Source organism: Triplophysa dalaica, chromosome 12 (assembly GCF_015846415.1).
Source record: "Triplophysa dalaica isolate WHDGS20190420 chromosome 12, ASM1584641v1, whole genome shotgun sequence".
Classification (NCBI taxonomy): Eukaryota; Metazoa; Chordata; class Actinopteri; order Cypriniformes; family Nemacheilidae; genus Triplophysa; species Triplophysa dalaica.
In genome coordinates this window covers 7,161,909-7,178,805 of record NC_079553.1, presented here as the reverse complement: position 1 = coordinate 7,178,805, position 16,897 = coordinate 7,161,909, and the positions used below count along the sequence as shown (strand labels likewise).

General features: G+C 36.8%; 1 protein-coding gene across 2 annotated transcripts; it reads left to right on the top strand.

Annotated features, from left to right (window-relative positions):
• Positions 1-3,259: 3,259 nt before the first annotated feature.
• si:dkeyp-84f3.5 (uncharacterized protein LOC334144 homolog) lies at positions 3,260-8,678 on the top strand. Of its 2 annotated transcripts, XM_056763565.1 has the most exons (4): positions 3,260-3,584; positions 5,161-5,224; positions 5,999-6,056; positions 6,644-8,678. In XM_056763565.1, exon 4 carries the CDS (start codon positions 6,692-6,694, stop codon positions 8,036-8,038), a length of 1,347 nt encoding a protein of 448 aa, XP_056619543.1. In that variant the 5' UTR covers positions 3,260-3,584; positions 5,161-5,224; positions 5,999-6,056; positions 6,644-6,691; the 3' UTR covers positions 8,039-8,678. The 2 variants fall into 2 exon arrangements, with proteins under 2 accessions (XP_056619543.1, XP_056619542.1); XM_056763564.1 differs by having other exon boundaries at positions 5,999-8,678.
• The last annotated feature ends 8,219 nt before the right edge of the window (positions 8,679-16,897 follow it).

The following is a 16,897-nucleotide window of genomic DNA, read 5'->3' as shown; positions in this document are numbered from 1 at the left end:
CACATCAATTAATCTAAGCTATAAAATTTAATTAACATCAATAATGATTTCTTAGCACAGTATACAAGTGGAAAACATTTTAATCATTTATTTTGTGATATTATAATAAACATCTCAGCTGGGTATTTTGGACACATTCAGCTTTGTTTCTCCCCCTATCATTATTTACAGTATAAATCATGACTCAAATTTACTCAAACTCAATTATTACAATTATTGAAGTGATTATTAAGATTATATAGATAGATATATAAGTCTATGTAGAACCATACTAATACAAAATTACTCAATTTGAAGTTAACTAATATGAGCAGCTTTAAAATAATAAACGACACAACCCGTCTTTGACAATATTTCTGACCTCAGATCGAAACCCGGCAAGTTAATGAATCGCAATGGCGAGTTTTGCAGTGACAGAAATTTTGGATTGGCAACCATGTAAACACATCGTAATGCTACATTTAAAAATGTTGGTTGGAACTGAGGCCCCTGGTTTCTGAAACCACTCAAATGGCTACGCACCTAATTTGAAGAATTTTGAGGTTAAATAAAGTGAAACGGGTGAGTTATAAAACAAATTCACCCTCCCATCTAAAAAATAGAATTATAATTTGGTGCTATAAGATTCTATCTGCAAGAGCCAATCAGCATTTGAATGCACATAAAAAAAACAATCTGGATCAGCTTTCTTTGTCATGTGACCGGACTCCTCAGTGACGGGAATATCTCAGGAAACAGCGCAACACCAAACAATGTTTAAAAGTAACATCAACCTTGACTGTTTTATTGATACTCTTGTCAGCAAGAGCAGCTCAAACCAAAGTATTTTAAAATCACGACAGACATAACGTCATGTGTTAATTCGTATTAAAGTATCTTTCATAGTCTATAGGACTACCTGTCCTGTCTCATGACTCCAGAATTGTTTAGAGCTTTGTGTTCTTGTCTATCTATTGATAACCAATCTTGTGAGCTTGATTTATCCAAGTAATGACGTAGTTAGTTGACTCTATTAGCTTAAATACTACTGCATTTTGGATGTATGGCAGATCGGCCTGTGGAGCTCCTTGAGAGTGCTGAAGCTGACTTCTGCTGGCAAAACCACAAACTATTTTTCTTAACTAAATTTGATTCTAATTATATTCCTGACTCTGAGTCTTCTTTCATCATAACTGGTCAACTGTTCTTTTACTGTAAGTTCCCTACACTTCTTTTTTATTATAATGCAGAACTCACATATTTACATACGATCAGGGAAAAACATCTTCATAACTTTACAAATTGTAAATAATTACATGATTAACAGAAAATCATATATTAATCGAGGTTTACATACATAAAATATAAAACTGTCAAATAAAAGAACAAAATAATAATAATTATATTGACAATAACACATAAATAAATAATAATAATAAAACCAAAATAAATTGAGTCCTATCTGTAAATAAATCATAGTAATTAGTTTAAAAAAAAAATTGTTGTATACAAGTCTCAGAGATGAAACAATTGACTGTTGAAAATTGGAAAATATAAAGGGGATTTCAGCCATTTTTGTTTATGAATTAATAATTTTGCATATTAAAAAAATTAACAACATATTCAAGAGAGCGCGTTTTGGGGCATGCATAGTAAAAGATAATATTGATACAGTTAATACTTTTACAGTGAACTGTTGAAAAGATGTCTTTTAAACCCCTTGTCACTATGGTTTTTCTTCCCAAATACTATCTTCAACAAACTCGGCGGTTTATGTTTCCTATTGAAGTTTAATTATTTACCTGCCAAATTACCAGTTGTCTATATAACTTTCATCAACAATGCCTTGTCTCATGGAAATTGTGTTTCGTTCTTGACTTTTCTCCCAATATGGTTATTCTTTGGAATAATGCTGAAATAACCACAAGAAATAACCACTCTTTAATAAGAACTATCCCATCATGCTAAATTCAATTAGTCAGTAACCACCTTAAATTTTGTAAAGTTCACAGTGTTTATCCTTCCCTTTATTTAGGGGCTCTTGACTTACTGGATCGGAAATGTAATAATAGTCACATTTGTAGAATTTCTCAAATGAAAAGAAGAATAACTCCAAGGGGTAAATTCTACTGGGGCTCTTTCGTATTGAGTGTAAATTGGAGAAAAGCCTGGCTTTTACCTGGTAAATTTTGCATATCTAACAAGGTTAAGGAGGTAAATTTCAAATTACTTCACAAAATATATCCTGTTCTTTTTTCTATTTCCATATATTCTGACACTAATAAAAATTGCTTATGGAAGCCGCACATTTATTTTATGATTGTGTTTTAACTAGACAATTCTTGAGTGACTTAAGCATATATTTGTTTAGCCCCATAAATGTGTCCCATAATTTCACACTTTGTTTCACTGTAATCTTTGAAAGTTACAATATTATACAAATTCAACAATGGACCATACAAAGAGGAAAAGAGGGGAAAAAAAACATGTATTTCTGCTCCTTCCTATGAATCCTAAATACAAAAAACAAAAGAACGGCAAGAGTATACATTAAAACACATATGATAAAATGTGGGATATTCACTCGAAAAAAACTTCTCCATAAATTTTAACAACTTGTCATTTTTTATTTATTTAACAGCAATAGCGATTTTTTTAAAACAAAAATAAGTGCAGATTTTAAAAACTTTTGTGTGAATATAGTATTTGCAATGTGAAATAGAAGTTCACCACATAATCAAACATTTTAAAATCATTAGTGTATGAACATATAATATCTTTAAGAGATAACATGTACACAAATTTTTATGGGCAAATAAAAATGAGCTAACATCAGACCAAAATTTAAGAGTTACATGACAGTTATAAAATAAATGAGCCAAATTTTCCTCCTGCATATTACGAAAAGAACATTTATTACCAATATCCATAAGTTTAGATAAAAATAAATTGCAAGGGTAAATTTAGTTTAAAGTGAACTTCTTTAACTTTGTTATTGATAGAGAACTGATATTCCAATCAATATCTGGGATCTGAGCATTCCAAAATGGTTTTCCTCTAGAAGAGATTTTACGTGTGTATTGAAAAATGAATCTTATTTTTGTATTAGTACCTGAAGGGGAAAAAGATTTATACAATCTATGGACATCTAAGGTGAGTTTTCATTAGCTGTATTAATCCATTTCTCTTTAAGAGTGTCGCCCATTCTTGAAATTCACTCGACTCGTCACTTCCGGTGTCGCATGGTCCTAGCTATGCGTCCCCAGAGTGCAGCCTCCGATATTGCAGTCGGATGCTACTCCCAGCAATATCGCTAAACGCAATACAGCTACATCTCCAGTAGATGGCCGTAATCTACCTACCAGTGTGTTTCGCCCATTTTTATTCTTAGAATAAGATCCAGGGCGGAGAATGGGAAGAGGAAGCTTTGTTTTTTCTATTATACGCCTCTATAGAAAATATTTAAACACCTGACTAAAGTCAGCTAGCTAAAAAGGAAACCTAACGTACGATAAACATTGAGGACGCAATTATTTGGATTTACAACTACAATATAACCACAAAAAGGCAACCAACGCACGCTTGGCCGTCTTTGAGCCTACAAGGTAACACACGGGGGTGATACGGTGTGCAGTTTTTTTGCAAAAACTGTGAGGTTGAGAATGAATTGATGTTTTTGTTCAATTAATTTGACTCGGGTCGGTACTAGCTACTTGAGGTAACTACCGTTAGCCTGTATGTTACCAACTAGATAGGGACAAACTCAGCTTTGCTAAGCTAGCTTGTAGTTTTGGGTTTGTAGCATGCACGGCGTTTTTCATGGTTTGTGTTGTTGTGTAACGCTATACTGTATAAATCACTCATTTTCCTTCTGCTTGAAATCATAACGAAGCGTTGTAAATCCATTGCGTAACGTTACTGGTTAAGTAACTTACCCCAGGATCCACGAGGCCGGTTGAATGTTTCCCCCCTCAAACTATACACAACATTAACATTGCAAAATATAATGACATTTTTATACTATTGTTTGAGTGGGGGATGCTTTAAAGACAACAAATATTTTGATTATAATTGTAAGCTTTTTTGTGTTGGACTTCATTTTGCGATTTGGGTAAACACAGGCAACATATTTAAAAACACGTATTTGTTAAGCACGCTAACATCTTAAAACTCAGATTGTCAAAAGAAAACTTATTTAAAATATATTATCTTGTTTGATGTCTTATCCAGTTGATGGTTTTGTTACTACATACTTCCTTTGATTTTAAGTCAAACAGACCATTGCACGTATAATAATAAATGTGTTCACACTGTCTGGACCTCATTCTGAAAGCTGTGTGAAAACTTCATGGGAGCCATTTGATGAGCATTTATTAGATGTTTAGACCTTTATTTAGTGTAAGTATTACTGCTTCCTGCCAAATTAATAGATTCATGTTTAGACTCTTGCATATTTAAACCAGGAACTTGCATGTGGGAAATAAGTACAAGGGTTTTAGCAACATGGTGCAGGGTCTACAGAACATAGTTTAATTTTTAGTTTTATAATTTACAGTTTGTTTAAGATCTGTGGTTTTACACAGCTGTCATTTTAAAGGGATACTTGTCAATGTAAAATCTGTCATTATTTACTGACCTTCGTGTTGTTCCAAATCTGTGAAAGTGTCTTTGTTCTGATGAACACAGAGAAGATGATTTGGAAGAATGCTTTTAACCAAACAGACCTCCATTGACTCCCATAGTAGAGAAATACTTTTTTGTTGCTGTTCCGTTGAACACAAATGAAGACATTTTGAAGAATGTAGGACAGCAAACCGTTCTCGGGGACTTTTGACATTGTATTTTTTCCTACTATGGTAGTAAAAGGGGGGGGGGGATCTGTCTTGTTATAAGCATTCCTCCAAATATCTTTTTCTGTTTGGGAGAGCTAAATACATACTGATTTGGAACAACTCGAAGGTCAGTAAATGATGACAAAAGTTTCATTTTTGGGTGAAGTTTTCCTTTAAATATATTGTTATATATGTTTTATTTTATATTTTAATTTTCCTATTGAGAGATTTTATAAAACATTATGTGCTATCATCTGTGCTGAGTTGTAATATTTTTCATTCCATTAATGTTTTAGACAGTCCTTTTTTGTCAACCTTGTTTACATTTTTTTTTTTTGTGAATCTTCAGAAGTCCTGGGTAGTCTGTGGTGATAGCTCTAGCTTCAGTAAGACAGAGTAGCAACCAGATTGGGGTGAGTAAAAGTATAAACGTTTTTCTTGTCTGAACCATTTTAGTGTTGGAATATTTAATCGATTTAATTAATAATTTAGGCTCTTTTCATGTTAGGCATCATGTTTTCATTATTTTACAATATATGGTTGGTTGTTATCATTTGTCATTGTTTTTTTTTTGCCATTATTATTACTTTTGAAAATCCAGTGAGTTTATCTATATGATCAACAGGATGTACAGTCTTGGTCAAAGGTATTGGCAATGATATATGCTGTGTTTTGCGAAGTTTCTACCTAAATTTTTGTGATGCTTATTCACATTGTTTATCGATAATTATGCAGAGTGATGCATTTGAAAAACCCCCAAAAAAAACTCCAATGTAGAGGACCTATGGTCAATCCTCAAAAGGCGAGTGGATAAACAGAAGCCCACAAAATGTGATCATCTCAGATCATGAATAAGGCAAGAAACTGTCGCCATCAGTCAGGTTTTGGCCCAGAAGCTGATACCCAGCATGCCAGAGCAAATTGCAGAGGTTATGATAAACAAGACCCAACACTGTTATTATTGACCCTTTAGATATATTATGTTTATGCAAATAAATGCCTTTAAAACTTAAGATATGCTAATTTAAGATCTTCAGTATAACATAGAAACGTGGCAAAATAATCTACAAATACAGAAGCAGCAAATCTTGCAAAACACAAAATTAATGTCACTGCCAATACTTTTGGCCATAACTGTAGTATGAATTATAATCTGAATGTTCTCTGTTCTTTTCTGTTTTTTTTAGATTGTAAAATCCAAATTATCGGACACCGGCTGGAACAACGCAGGCCCTACCTGACGAGGTTTACGTCAATGTATTATGCTCAAATGCCATACTTTCATGCAAAACTGGGAAATTGATGATCACTTAATTAACACCCAAAGACTTAATCTTTTAGATATGTTTTAGTCCTGTTGTAATGTGATCGTATTATTTGCCTAAATTGACCATGTGGCCATTTTATACATTTTAGATGCATTTTACAAGCGATTAAGGTAGTTACAAAAGTCCAAGTAACACATATTTTGCTATTGAGATGATATAATCTCTTTACTGAATCATCTCACTTCTGGTCTCCGATACCATTCAATTTTCTAACTGAAAAGAGTAAGATTTAGTTTGGTCAAGATGGCATACACTTCAATGAATTTTGCTCCAGGCGGAGGAGACATGTTCATCTGCACAGAGTGTGGCGAAGGGTTTCGTCTTTACCCAAAGCTAGTTGAACACATGGCCATTCATGGCTTGGTTTTCCCTGATGCTTTAAGTGTTAACGGTACTAACAACACACACATTGAGTTTGCTCTACATGAAAACGGCACACTCACAGTGGTCGATCGATCCGTGGTGTCTAACTTTTCTTTCTTATTTGGAAAACCTCCACCCAAGTTGTCATGGTGTCCAACCCCCAACCAAGCTGTCTTGACCTCATCTAAGATGCCAGAAAAGGAGTGTGCTCAGTTTAGATGTGAGAGATGTGGACAAGCGTTCAAAAGCCAGAAAAGCTTACAGCTACATCAGCAGTACCGTGTCCTTGAGCAGGGCTTCAGATGCACCCTGTGCTGCAAGGTGTTTAATGACAGAGAGAGTCTTCAGAGCCATCTTCAAAACCATGCTCATGAACGATTTTATAGCTGTGGGCACTGTGGAAAGCGATTTTTGAGACAAGAGGCACTACTGTCGCACAAGAAACAGTGGCATGGATCGCCAGCTTCCAAATCTTTAACTAGACTACAGGAGGATCAAGAAAATAGTTTGGAGAAGTCCTATCCTTGCAAAGTCTGTGGTTTACGTTTCTTTTGGTTGTCTGATTTGCAAAGCCACCTAAACAGTCATTCTCGTGTCAAGAAGCCACCCAGCAATGTCTCGCACCAACAGGAAATGCGAAGGGATGAAGCAAGAACTACATCACAATTAAAAAAACATCATGCGCTCCAGTATCCTGGTGAGAATGAAGACAATGACTTCATTGATTTGTCAGCTGAAATTAAACAGGAGTCGCCGTCTCACTATGGTAAAATGCGTCAAATGTCGGCAAAAAAACATATGCAGCGATTCAATCCAGTAATGGCAGGGATAAGGAGGAGACGTAGAAGAGCTAGCAAAGTCCACCACGATTCTAAACTATTCTCCTGCAAATATTGCCATCGAGGATTCCTACATTCAAGCAGTCTCTCTCGCCACATGCGTTATCACAAAGGCACTCTGCCTGTTTGTGTTTATTGTGGACGATTTTTCTCACAAAGATGTGATGTCACAAGACATGTGGCAATGTTCCACAGCTCAACACTTCAACCTAAGGCTAATGAAGCCTTAAAGACAAATAAAAGCAGCAAACAGGACAATGTGACAGTACCGACACAAATAGTAGGCGACGAGGGTAATAAACAAAGGGATCTGCAAGAAGTTCAGCACTCATCAAATGTAGACAACAAGCTGTCATTAGATTCTGAAGAACAGGGCATTTCCAAGCCGAGGATGACATACAAATGCAAGGAATGTAGTAGAGTGTTTGCACTGCTTAGCGCTTTTAAGCGACATGTGCATTACCACAAGCGGGATCCTGCAAGAACATTGCTTTTATGCCCTTTCTGTCCAAGCCGCTTCACTTTCCGCTCTGCTTTGGATCGCCATATTGAAGGTCATCAAGAACGTTTTAAAATGGATGAGGCAAAACTTGCCAATAGTAATGTAGATGATCCTGAAAATCAGCACAAGGTTATTGATGCCGGTGAGCCTAATACAAATGAAAATGTTAGCCTGCCATTGAAAGTATTGAATTAATCCAATGAATGTTCCCAAACCGTGACACCTCACTGAAATGCTCATGATAAGTGAATAGTGTCTCAACACAGTTTTATGCCAATAGGCTTGGGTCTTAGTCTTTAAGAGTTGTACTTCATTTTGGGTTTAGGTCATATTCTTAGGTTTTTATTATTTGGCATGTTTAAAATCCCCCCAGATTAATTTGTTTACCTTATTTTCTTTTGCCTATTTTTTTTACTGTGAACCTCTGTAATTTCTAAGGTACTGATACCACATAGCGGAACATTGTTACTTCAAGAGTAATGAATATCATAAGGTTCTGATATAGCAGCACACTCCTGTTGTAGTTCATATGAATATGTACGTTTTAGCTGTATATGACTGGTGATTCAAGTCAAAGTCACTACACAGACTCTACACTGTATACTGTTTTTTTCATGGTATAAATTGTATTTTTTGTACAAAGCATAATGCAAGTTGACATATATTGACTATATTCAAACATCAGCAAATATCTGCTTATGTTTGATTAAATAAAAGTGTGTACTTTTTAGAGGCCTTGTAAATACTGAATTCTGTTTTGTGCACCAAATCTGTAAACTCTTGTACAATGCATGCACATTAATGTGCCAAAATTTAAAAACTACTCGGAAACCTATGGATTTTAAAGGTTTTATAAAGGTATATGTTTATTGGACACTCAAATATAAGTATATTATTCTTTGACCTAAGATATAGAAAGAGTTGGCTCAAGCAAAGTAGTTTGGACATGATTTGTTCCTCAAATTTACTTAAACCTCTACAATGAAACTAAATCACTTGCGTATGCATCCAGATTTCACTAGACAAATAAAAAGTGTCTTTAATTAGCCAAAAATCAACAGTTATAAATGGATAGTTCACCCAAAAATGATAATCATGAAAAATGAAAATTCTCTAATAATTTACTCAACCTCTTGAAATTTCAAACCTGTATGACTTTCTTCTGCAGATCACAAATATTTTTTAAAGAATGTTGGTAACCAAAAAGCGGTGGTACATTTTTGTGTCCATACAGTAGAAGTCAATGGGTAATGTCATTGATTGGTTACCTACATTCTTCAAAATATCTTATGTTGTGTTCTGCTGAAGATAGTCATCAAGTTTGAAATGACAAGAGGTAAAAGTAAATTATGACAGAATTTAATTTTCAAGATCGGGATAAGCTTTAGCCAGGACTAGGCCTTAGTTAAATCAGGATATGTAAGTTGTTTTTAAAAACATTACTGTTATGCATCTTGAGACAAAACAATTGCACTGAAATTTTAAGTTAGTCTGGGACTAAATTTAAGCCTTTTCCTGGAAACGCCGCCCCTTTGTATTTCTGTATTTGCTTGACTGACACACAATGTCAACTTCTGGTTCAGTCAGAGGTGTAAATTTGGTGTGAAATCTGTAAAAGTATGGACCCTGATTCACAGGTTTGGCATTTCTACTTCCTGTCAGGAAACAAATCCTAGACTGTACAATGACAAAATCATGCTTTTCAACTCTTAAGGGACTGCTCTTTTCCAGCATGATATTGAAATTAGGGGTGTAGCGGTTGTTAGTAAATAAGAAATTACCATATATGGTTTAAAAGCATTTGTACTGCGGTTTACAATGTATAGCACTTTTTCAATTTCAGAAGATGTGGGTTAATACACTTCAACATGGCTTAGGGGTAACTGCTGTTAAAGTGCACATGCTGAGATCTATGATGAAACTCGGAAAATGATCAAAATGCATAATCTTGCCTGCCTTTCTACTCCAACTCATCCCAAAAGTGTTTAGCATGGGTTTAGACCTAAACTTATTGCATGCCAGTCAAAGTCATTCACACCAGGATTCACCTATATGTTTGTATGGTCTTTGCTTTGTGTGCTGAAACAGTGTCATTTTGAAACAAAAAAAAGAACATTACAAAAGGAGGCACAAAGTAGGAAGCAGAGAATGTGCTACCCTTTTTAATAGTGTTCAAACTGTTTGTATGAACAATGAAAGATGGGACCACTATTTATTTTCTAATCTTCATTGTTCTAAATTCTAATCCTGGGGGGCCACTGATCTTTAAATTTTTCATGTCTCTGACACTGCTGGTTTATTTTTCAGCTGTTGGTTTACAGTAACCCAGGAAATTGTTTATATTTGACCCAGCAACGGGTTGCAGCAACCCAGCATAGTGTTGTCATGATACCAATAACTGAGCCCTTACACAGATACAAACGGAAGCGTTTAAAAGTCTAACAAAGTCAAAATCCAACGCTTCCACGTGTATGTGTGTCAGCCAGGGGTGTCCAAAGTCAGTACTGGAGGGTCGGTGTCCTGAAAAGTTTAGCTTCAACCCTAATCAATCACACCTGAACAGCTAATCAAGGTCTCACAAAGCAGACTAGACACTTCCAAACAAGTGTGTTGAGCCAAGTTGGAGCTAAACTCTGCAGGACTGTGGCCCTCCAGGACCGACAATGGACACCCCTGGTGCTCTGTAGAGACTGCAAATCGATGATCATTTGACGCTCTTCCGGGTTTGGTTGCACAAGTGCTCGGTAAGAAGCCATTCAAAGACATATCAGATGAGCTTGGAAACACAATGGCCAATCAGAGGTCTTTCATAATCTGTTCAACAGCCCTCAAAATGTTAGCGGGAAATGCTTGTATCGTCACATTTGGTACCAAAGTTTGGTATCGTGACAACACTAACCCAGCATAAGTTCATTTACAACCCAGTGGCTGGGTTCGTCCTTTTTTTTTACCCAACACTGGGTCATACAATGCTGGGATATTTTCAAACCAGCTTTGGGACAATGTTAAACAAACCCAGCTGTTGGGTTAAAGTAACCCAGTATTTTTTTATATTTGACCCAGCAATGGGTTGCACAACCCAGCATAGGTGCATTTACAACCCAGTGGTGGGGTTCATCCTTTTTATACCAAAAACCGGGTCATATAGAGCAATGGGTCCCAAGAGCAAGGTTATGTTCAATCCTACTTGGAGACTATGATGGAAAACCCTAGCTGTTGGGTTGCAGTAACCACTGGGCCATACAGAGAAATGGGTCACTAGAACTGGAATTGAGAACCACTGTTCTAGCTGCTTTTCCAGGTATCTCCATTGGTACAAAGTGGGACCTAGACCTGGACGTACTACTGATGACTTTCAGAAAAGTGAGTATTTGGTGTTTACAGGTAGTGTGCTACTGGAAGACCATTTGACAGAAGGAGCTCTTGAAAGCTGTGTTCAATGTTGTGCCTCAAAATGATTTTGTAACCTCCTGATTACATTGTGCCATGCACCATTATTGACATCTGTGATGTAACCCTTAACACTCCAGATCAACAACTGTTTGAATGTTGGAATAGTGGCCTTTTCTTTTAAAGTTGTTTCCTTTTCTGCGTCTCTCCTAAAGGTTGTGAGTCTTCCAGCACTATCTACGCTGGTCTGTCTTAAAATTATCAACTTTGTTCCTTTGAAATTCAAATGGAGATATATAAAACAAAGGGAGAGAAGGACTGCTTTCCCATGCCATATTTCTTAAAGCCTCTCTCAAGGTACAGGCATGCTTTTTAGAGAATTGTTACAGTTTTATGGGATCAAGTCAGGTCAATGGAGATTAGAGTAACCTCAATTGACTGACAAGTTATGTATTCAACAAGTGAAACATGTGTTTAATCTCTTGAGACAGTAGCCTTGAAGTGCTCTGGAATTTAGAATTGATATCGTGCAGCAAAATTGAAAACTTATTTGGAATGCCAGATATGTTCAGAATAAAATTTGAACCCTGCTCTAATAGACCTTGCTATCATTTGAATTTATTCCTTAAGGCCTTAAGTTAAATGGTTCAGAGTCTCTTTAGGGAAATTGCAGCGCTCAGCCAGCAGCCATGCTTGCAATGCATACATGGCCCTTTTTCAGTCATCCAAGTCCCATGACTGACATCTTGCTAAAGTCAGAATGAGATTTTTATTGGCATGTACAAGTAGGTTTGAAGATGTCTGTAATGGAGCAGCTTATTCGTTTTGAAAACTCTTTCCATGGTGAAGATCTTCAGAAACTCTGGAGTCGTGTAGCAGGAAAACTGTAGAATTTGTTTGTGATCTTGAAGTGCATGCTATTATCTCCTTTGTAGTTAGCCTATCGGGACCTGTTTTTTAGACCAAATGTCTTCAACCCTCCTCCTGCAGAGTTCAGCCCTAATCAAACTCACCTAAACCATTCAAGTCTTTGGAACCTCTTGGTGCATTGGAGCAGGTTGGACCTAAACTTTTCAGGACATGAGGCCTCCAGGAACAGGATTGACCTAGAGCTTAGATTTGACTGGACATGGCAGATAGCTTCTGGATGTCAATGGGAAGGTAGAGCTCGTTACAGAATTCAAGCAATACCATATTGTTTCTTCTTTTAAGATTGGGGTAGTCAAATTACTTTACATTTTAGTTGTATTGACCTTTTGTTCAATGATTTGAGGGTACCCCACACAAAGGGGGTAGGATTGCAGTTTTGAGCCAGAATTTTAATTAGTAGTACCTCATTCATACCTATCATGTACACTGTACGTACACCCAGTATAGGACAATTTACTATCATCTCGGTCTACTCTTTCTCCTCTGTTCTTGGCTACCCCTTTCCTCCACCTCTCTGATTGCAAATGGTTTGCCCCTTTTCCATTTACACCGTAACAAACCAAGCAACCAGTCCAGACACAAACCTGTCCTTCTGGAAGACTGAATTTCAAACTTTTCTTCAGCCGACCTACTACTGTACATGTCTCTAGAGCCTATCCCCTCTAATCTTCTTAATCCTTAACTTTGCAGTGTTCTGTTCCAAACCTTAAAAGAGAGGCATTCAAAGCACTCTCTCTCACAGCAACATGCATGATACAAGCTTATCAGTCTTCAAATACTGGCCCCCTGTTGAAACCGCCCTTGTCTCCATTGCCGAACCCTGAGAACTGGCAAGAAGTATCTCAAGGTATTTTGTACTTATCCTGCATGGCCTGTCTGTTGCATTTTACTATAGCCCTTTTAACACAGCACTTCCCCCATATTTTTTTATTTTATTTTTTTGTGTCAAATGTTTACATCTGGCGCGTTTTCACCCAAATTAACTGGAACAGTTAATAACACCCATTGACATTAATTACAAAAGCAAGTCTCTTGTCTCCTTTCCTGCGTTTCGCTGAAGCCACTGCGTTAGCATTAGCTGTTAGACTTTTTTGGCTAAATGTTGTAGGCTTTCCATCTAGTGACTTTGCTTTAGCCAAAAGTGCGTAACAGATAATGTTTATGCCGCAGTTTCAGTGGAATGCAAGAATGGTGACCAAAGGCTGTTACTTAGTACATGTAGATTTTACTAAAATAAAAATGTAATGTTTTAACTTAGAATGCCGGCCACTGACTATCAGGTCATACAAAGCAAGGGGCAATCATTATTTTTTGTGTGACACTGCAATTTACAATGCTGCATAGAGTCAACCAATAAAATGCTGCGTGAACTCAACCAATCAGCATGTTCAGTGCCCAAGTCCCACCCCCGAAACTTCCTGAAGTTTGAAAAAGTACCACCTGGCAAGCAGGGACTTTATGAGGGACTTTTTTTAAACCTGAACTTTAATTTAATCCTGGTTCCTGCAGTAAAAAACAAACTGAGAACCAGCCAAAAGTCTTGAGTTCCTGGGGAAAGTTCCTGCGGTGGAAACGCGCCAATATATAATGTTGCTCTTGACTCAACTACATTATATAAAACCATTTTAAACTGAATTACTGAACTCTTCAGTTCTAATAAAACTCACCATCTGTCACAATATTACGATTGGCCCAAAATGACTACTTACGACACCACATTCTGACCTTATACATCTTCATACTGACCTTGTACATGTTCATACTGGTGGTTATGTTCAAACACATTGTATACTTCCAGCAAGCTAAATCAAGCCAGACAGCTAATCGAGAATGGATTTTGGTGTTTAGCCAGACAAAGAGAAGGTACATTTCACTCTTCTTGGTCTATTTTTGCTGGATATCTGTACCCATCCATATCAAATTCAAGGTATTGATGCTAGCATACTAGGCCTGTGTGTACTCCATCTAACCTTAATACACTCTTCTTTAGATGTACGTCTCATCTTTGTGATCTTTTAATAAGAGACATCAGGTTGTTATCACATCATGGTACAAGATTATATTCTAAAACCTTTCCAAAATCTCTTAATGGTGGAACGCTCAACCTTCACAGAATGTCTGGAGACGATGTCTGAAAAGTCACCATTTTGAGTAGGACTCTTGTGATTCTCTTCCAAATCTGTATTTTGGCAGATTTAGACTGTTGGATAATAGTCTGCTACCAACTCTGCATCTGTGTGAGCTGGGAAAGAGGGCATTATTTAGTTTCACATGATTTTCCCTCAGATTCATAAAATGGAATAGCTTATGGGACAAACTATGGCTAAACAGTAGAACTCACAATCTTGAAGACCACTAACAGTTTAGACTAAACCCAAATAAAAACCAACCTGCCTCTATTTGTCAAGTAATCCGAAAGACATGAACGACTGTTGTGCTTGACTGGAATTGGCACAAAACTGTGGGACAGTTGTCCCAGGACTGGAATGCAAAGCTCTGCTCTACTGTCTACTGCAAATACACACTTGGGATAGGGCTTACCTTGTTGCAGAAACTAAACCTACAATTCTGTCCTAGTGTTGTATTTATCTTGTACCCGCTTGAAAACTGTATATACGATGTGATGTACTTCTGCTGAGCTCTACCTTGGAGTAGTTGCTTCTGTTCCTCAATTGTAAATCACTGTGTAGTCTCTAATGAATAAATAAATGTAAAAGACAGTACTTAAGGAAATATCCTACTCTTAACTGTGTGGGCAGATGGCACAAAGAATTTCATTACTATATAGAGTATTGTTTGCATCAGAAACTAGCATAGCAACCGATGATACATTAAACCATTCTGATATAGACTCCCCGAATCACCAGGATAATAAATTAATGGAGGTAATAATGGGTCTTTTTGTCTCCAGTTTCAATGTTTAAAACACTGACGGCGCATCTGAAACATCTGAAAATCTCTGTTATTTTAAATACTGTTATTCGGGTAAGTATATTGTTTTCTTAAAGTGGTACTTGGAGCTGTTTTTTTTTTAAACCGAGAATAGGTTTAAGTGTGAGTTGACTATCCAAGGGTCGGACAAAACCCAAATGTAAAGAACAGTACACAGACCTCTTCCAGATTTTGTCAAAAATCTGATTTGCTCTGACAACAGGAGGAAGCCAAGCAACAGCTTTGGGACAAGATCTTGATGAATGCATTGTATGGTCTTTGAGCATACCAGTAGGACGGACATATATCTGTTTTTACTCTTCTTTTTTGCTCTCTCAGGTGAGTCAAAGTTTTACCTTGAGCCATTTTTATTGTGTTTTTTTAGTTTAACCCTAATTAAATACCCTCAAGCCTTATGTGTCGAGTACTTATTAACAAAGGGATGGGCATTAAGGTGTCAAAGAAGGTCTAATTGCCACATAAATTAAGATCACACCACTCATTCATGGCGCCTTTCAATTTAGTTTCTTTCAAATTTTGTTTTTATCTTAGTCGATATAAAGCATACTCATAAGCACCTAGAGTCAACTCTTTCATTGTTCATAACAATCACTGATTAAAACCACGCTACAAATGCAGGATGGAAAAAATGTCCTGGATTTGTCACATTACCACAAAGCATGAGGATCCCATCATGAATTCAGGTAATCCAACTAAATGAAAAGTTGCACCTGTACCAATTCATCTGAAAGTAATACATTTTTACAAATTGGCATTCTGTGTTTATTCAGATTTTACAAATTCTGACTTTAAAATATTTCTGTTGTTTTCGATGAGGTACATAATGACCTTAAAGACTTCTTATAGAAAATACCACTAGGAAACAATGTGGAAATCAAATATCTAACAATGGACTTTCAGCGGCTACACATAGATAATTGACATTGATCTCCTAAATTTGTTAGCAGCATTCCACATTTTGACTTAAAAGAGAAAATTGTTCCAGGTGTTTTTAAAATCACTTTTACATGCAATGCCCCTCCCCACAAAGTCACTGTCTTGATTCCCATTGTTTTTCTGTAAAAAAAAATACATAGTAAGTATTATTTTTAGTTATGTGCAGTGTATTTAAAGTCATATTTGAAGAACACTATTTTTTCAGTTCCCTTACACTATAAGTGCCAGGTCACTTGCAGCATTGTGTTTGTGCCACCTCTGATAGGTATCTCTGGTAGGGGATGTAGAAATCCGTATAATCAACCATTCGCAATAGTTAATGAGTGTTGAGGTGAAAAGAATCTCGACATCAAGACAGATTCTGTAAGAGAACAGCAGGGGTGGCAGTGCTCCCCCGGGTAGGCTACATACACTAGAGGAGAAGCATATATGTTGGGTATGCATATATCTCTGCTAGGACACCCCTTAGGGTTAATAAACCAACCATTTTGTTACTTGTTAAAGCAAAGGATAGTTGTGGGGCTCTAACTTGGTGATCCAAAAGCCAATGGAGCCACACCAAAATCTCTTGCTTTGTTCAAAAACCTTTCCCAATTTCACACGTTTCTTGTACCACAAATAACTGCCCACACTGGACCTAGTGACCTGCTTACTTCGTTCCTTCGACAAAAAGTGTGAACGACAGGTCTGGGACCTGAAACAACCTCAAAGCCAAAGCTTAGGTCGGTCCATGGACGTGCTTACAAGCCCCTCCCACAACCTCGGAGGCCATTTTATGATACGTTTCATAGCTACCACGCGCCGAGAACTGCTTCCACACTGCAGACGTTGAAATGGTGGCCCCGT

Excerpts from the sequence above, each read along its gene's own strand:
- si:dkeyp-84f3.5 (XM_056763564.1), top strand. The coding sequence starts at position 6,383 with ATGGCATACACTTCAATGAATTTTGCTCCAGGCGGAGGAGACATGTTC.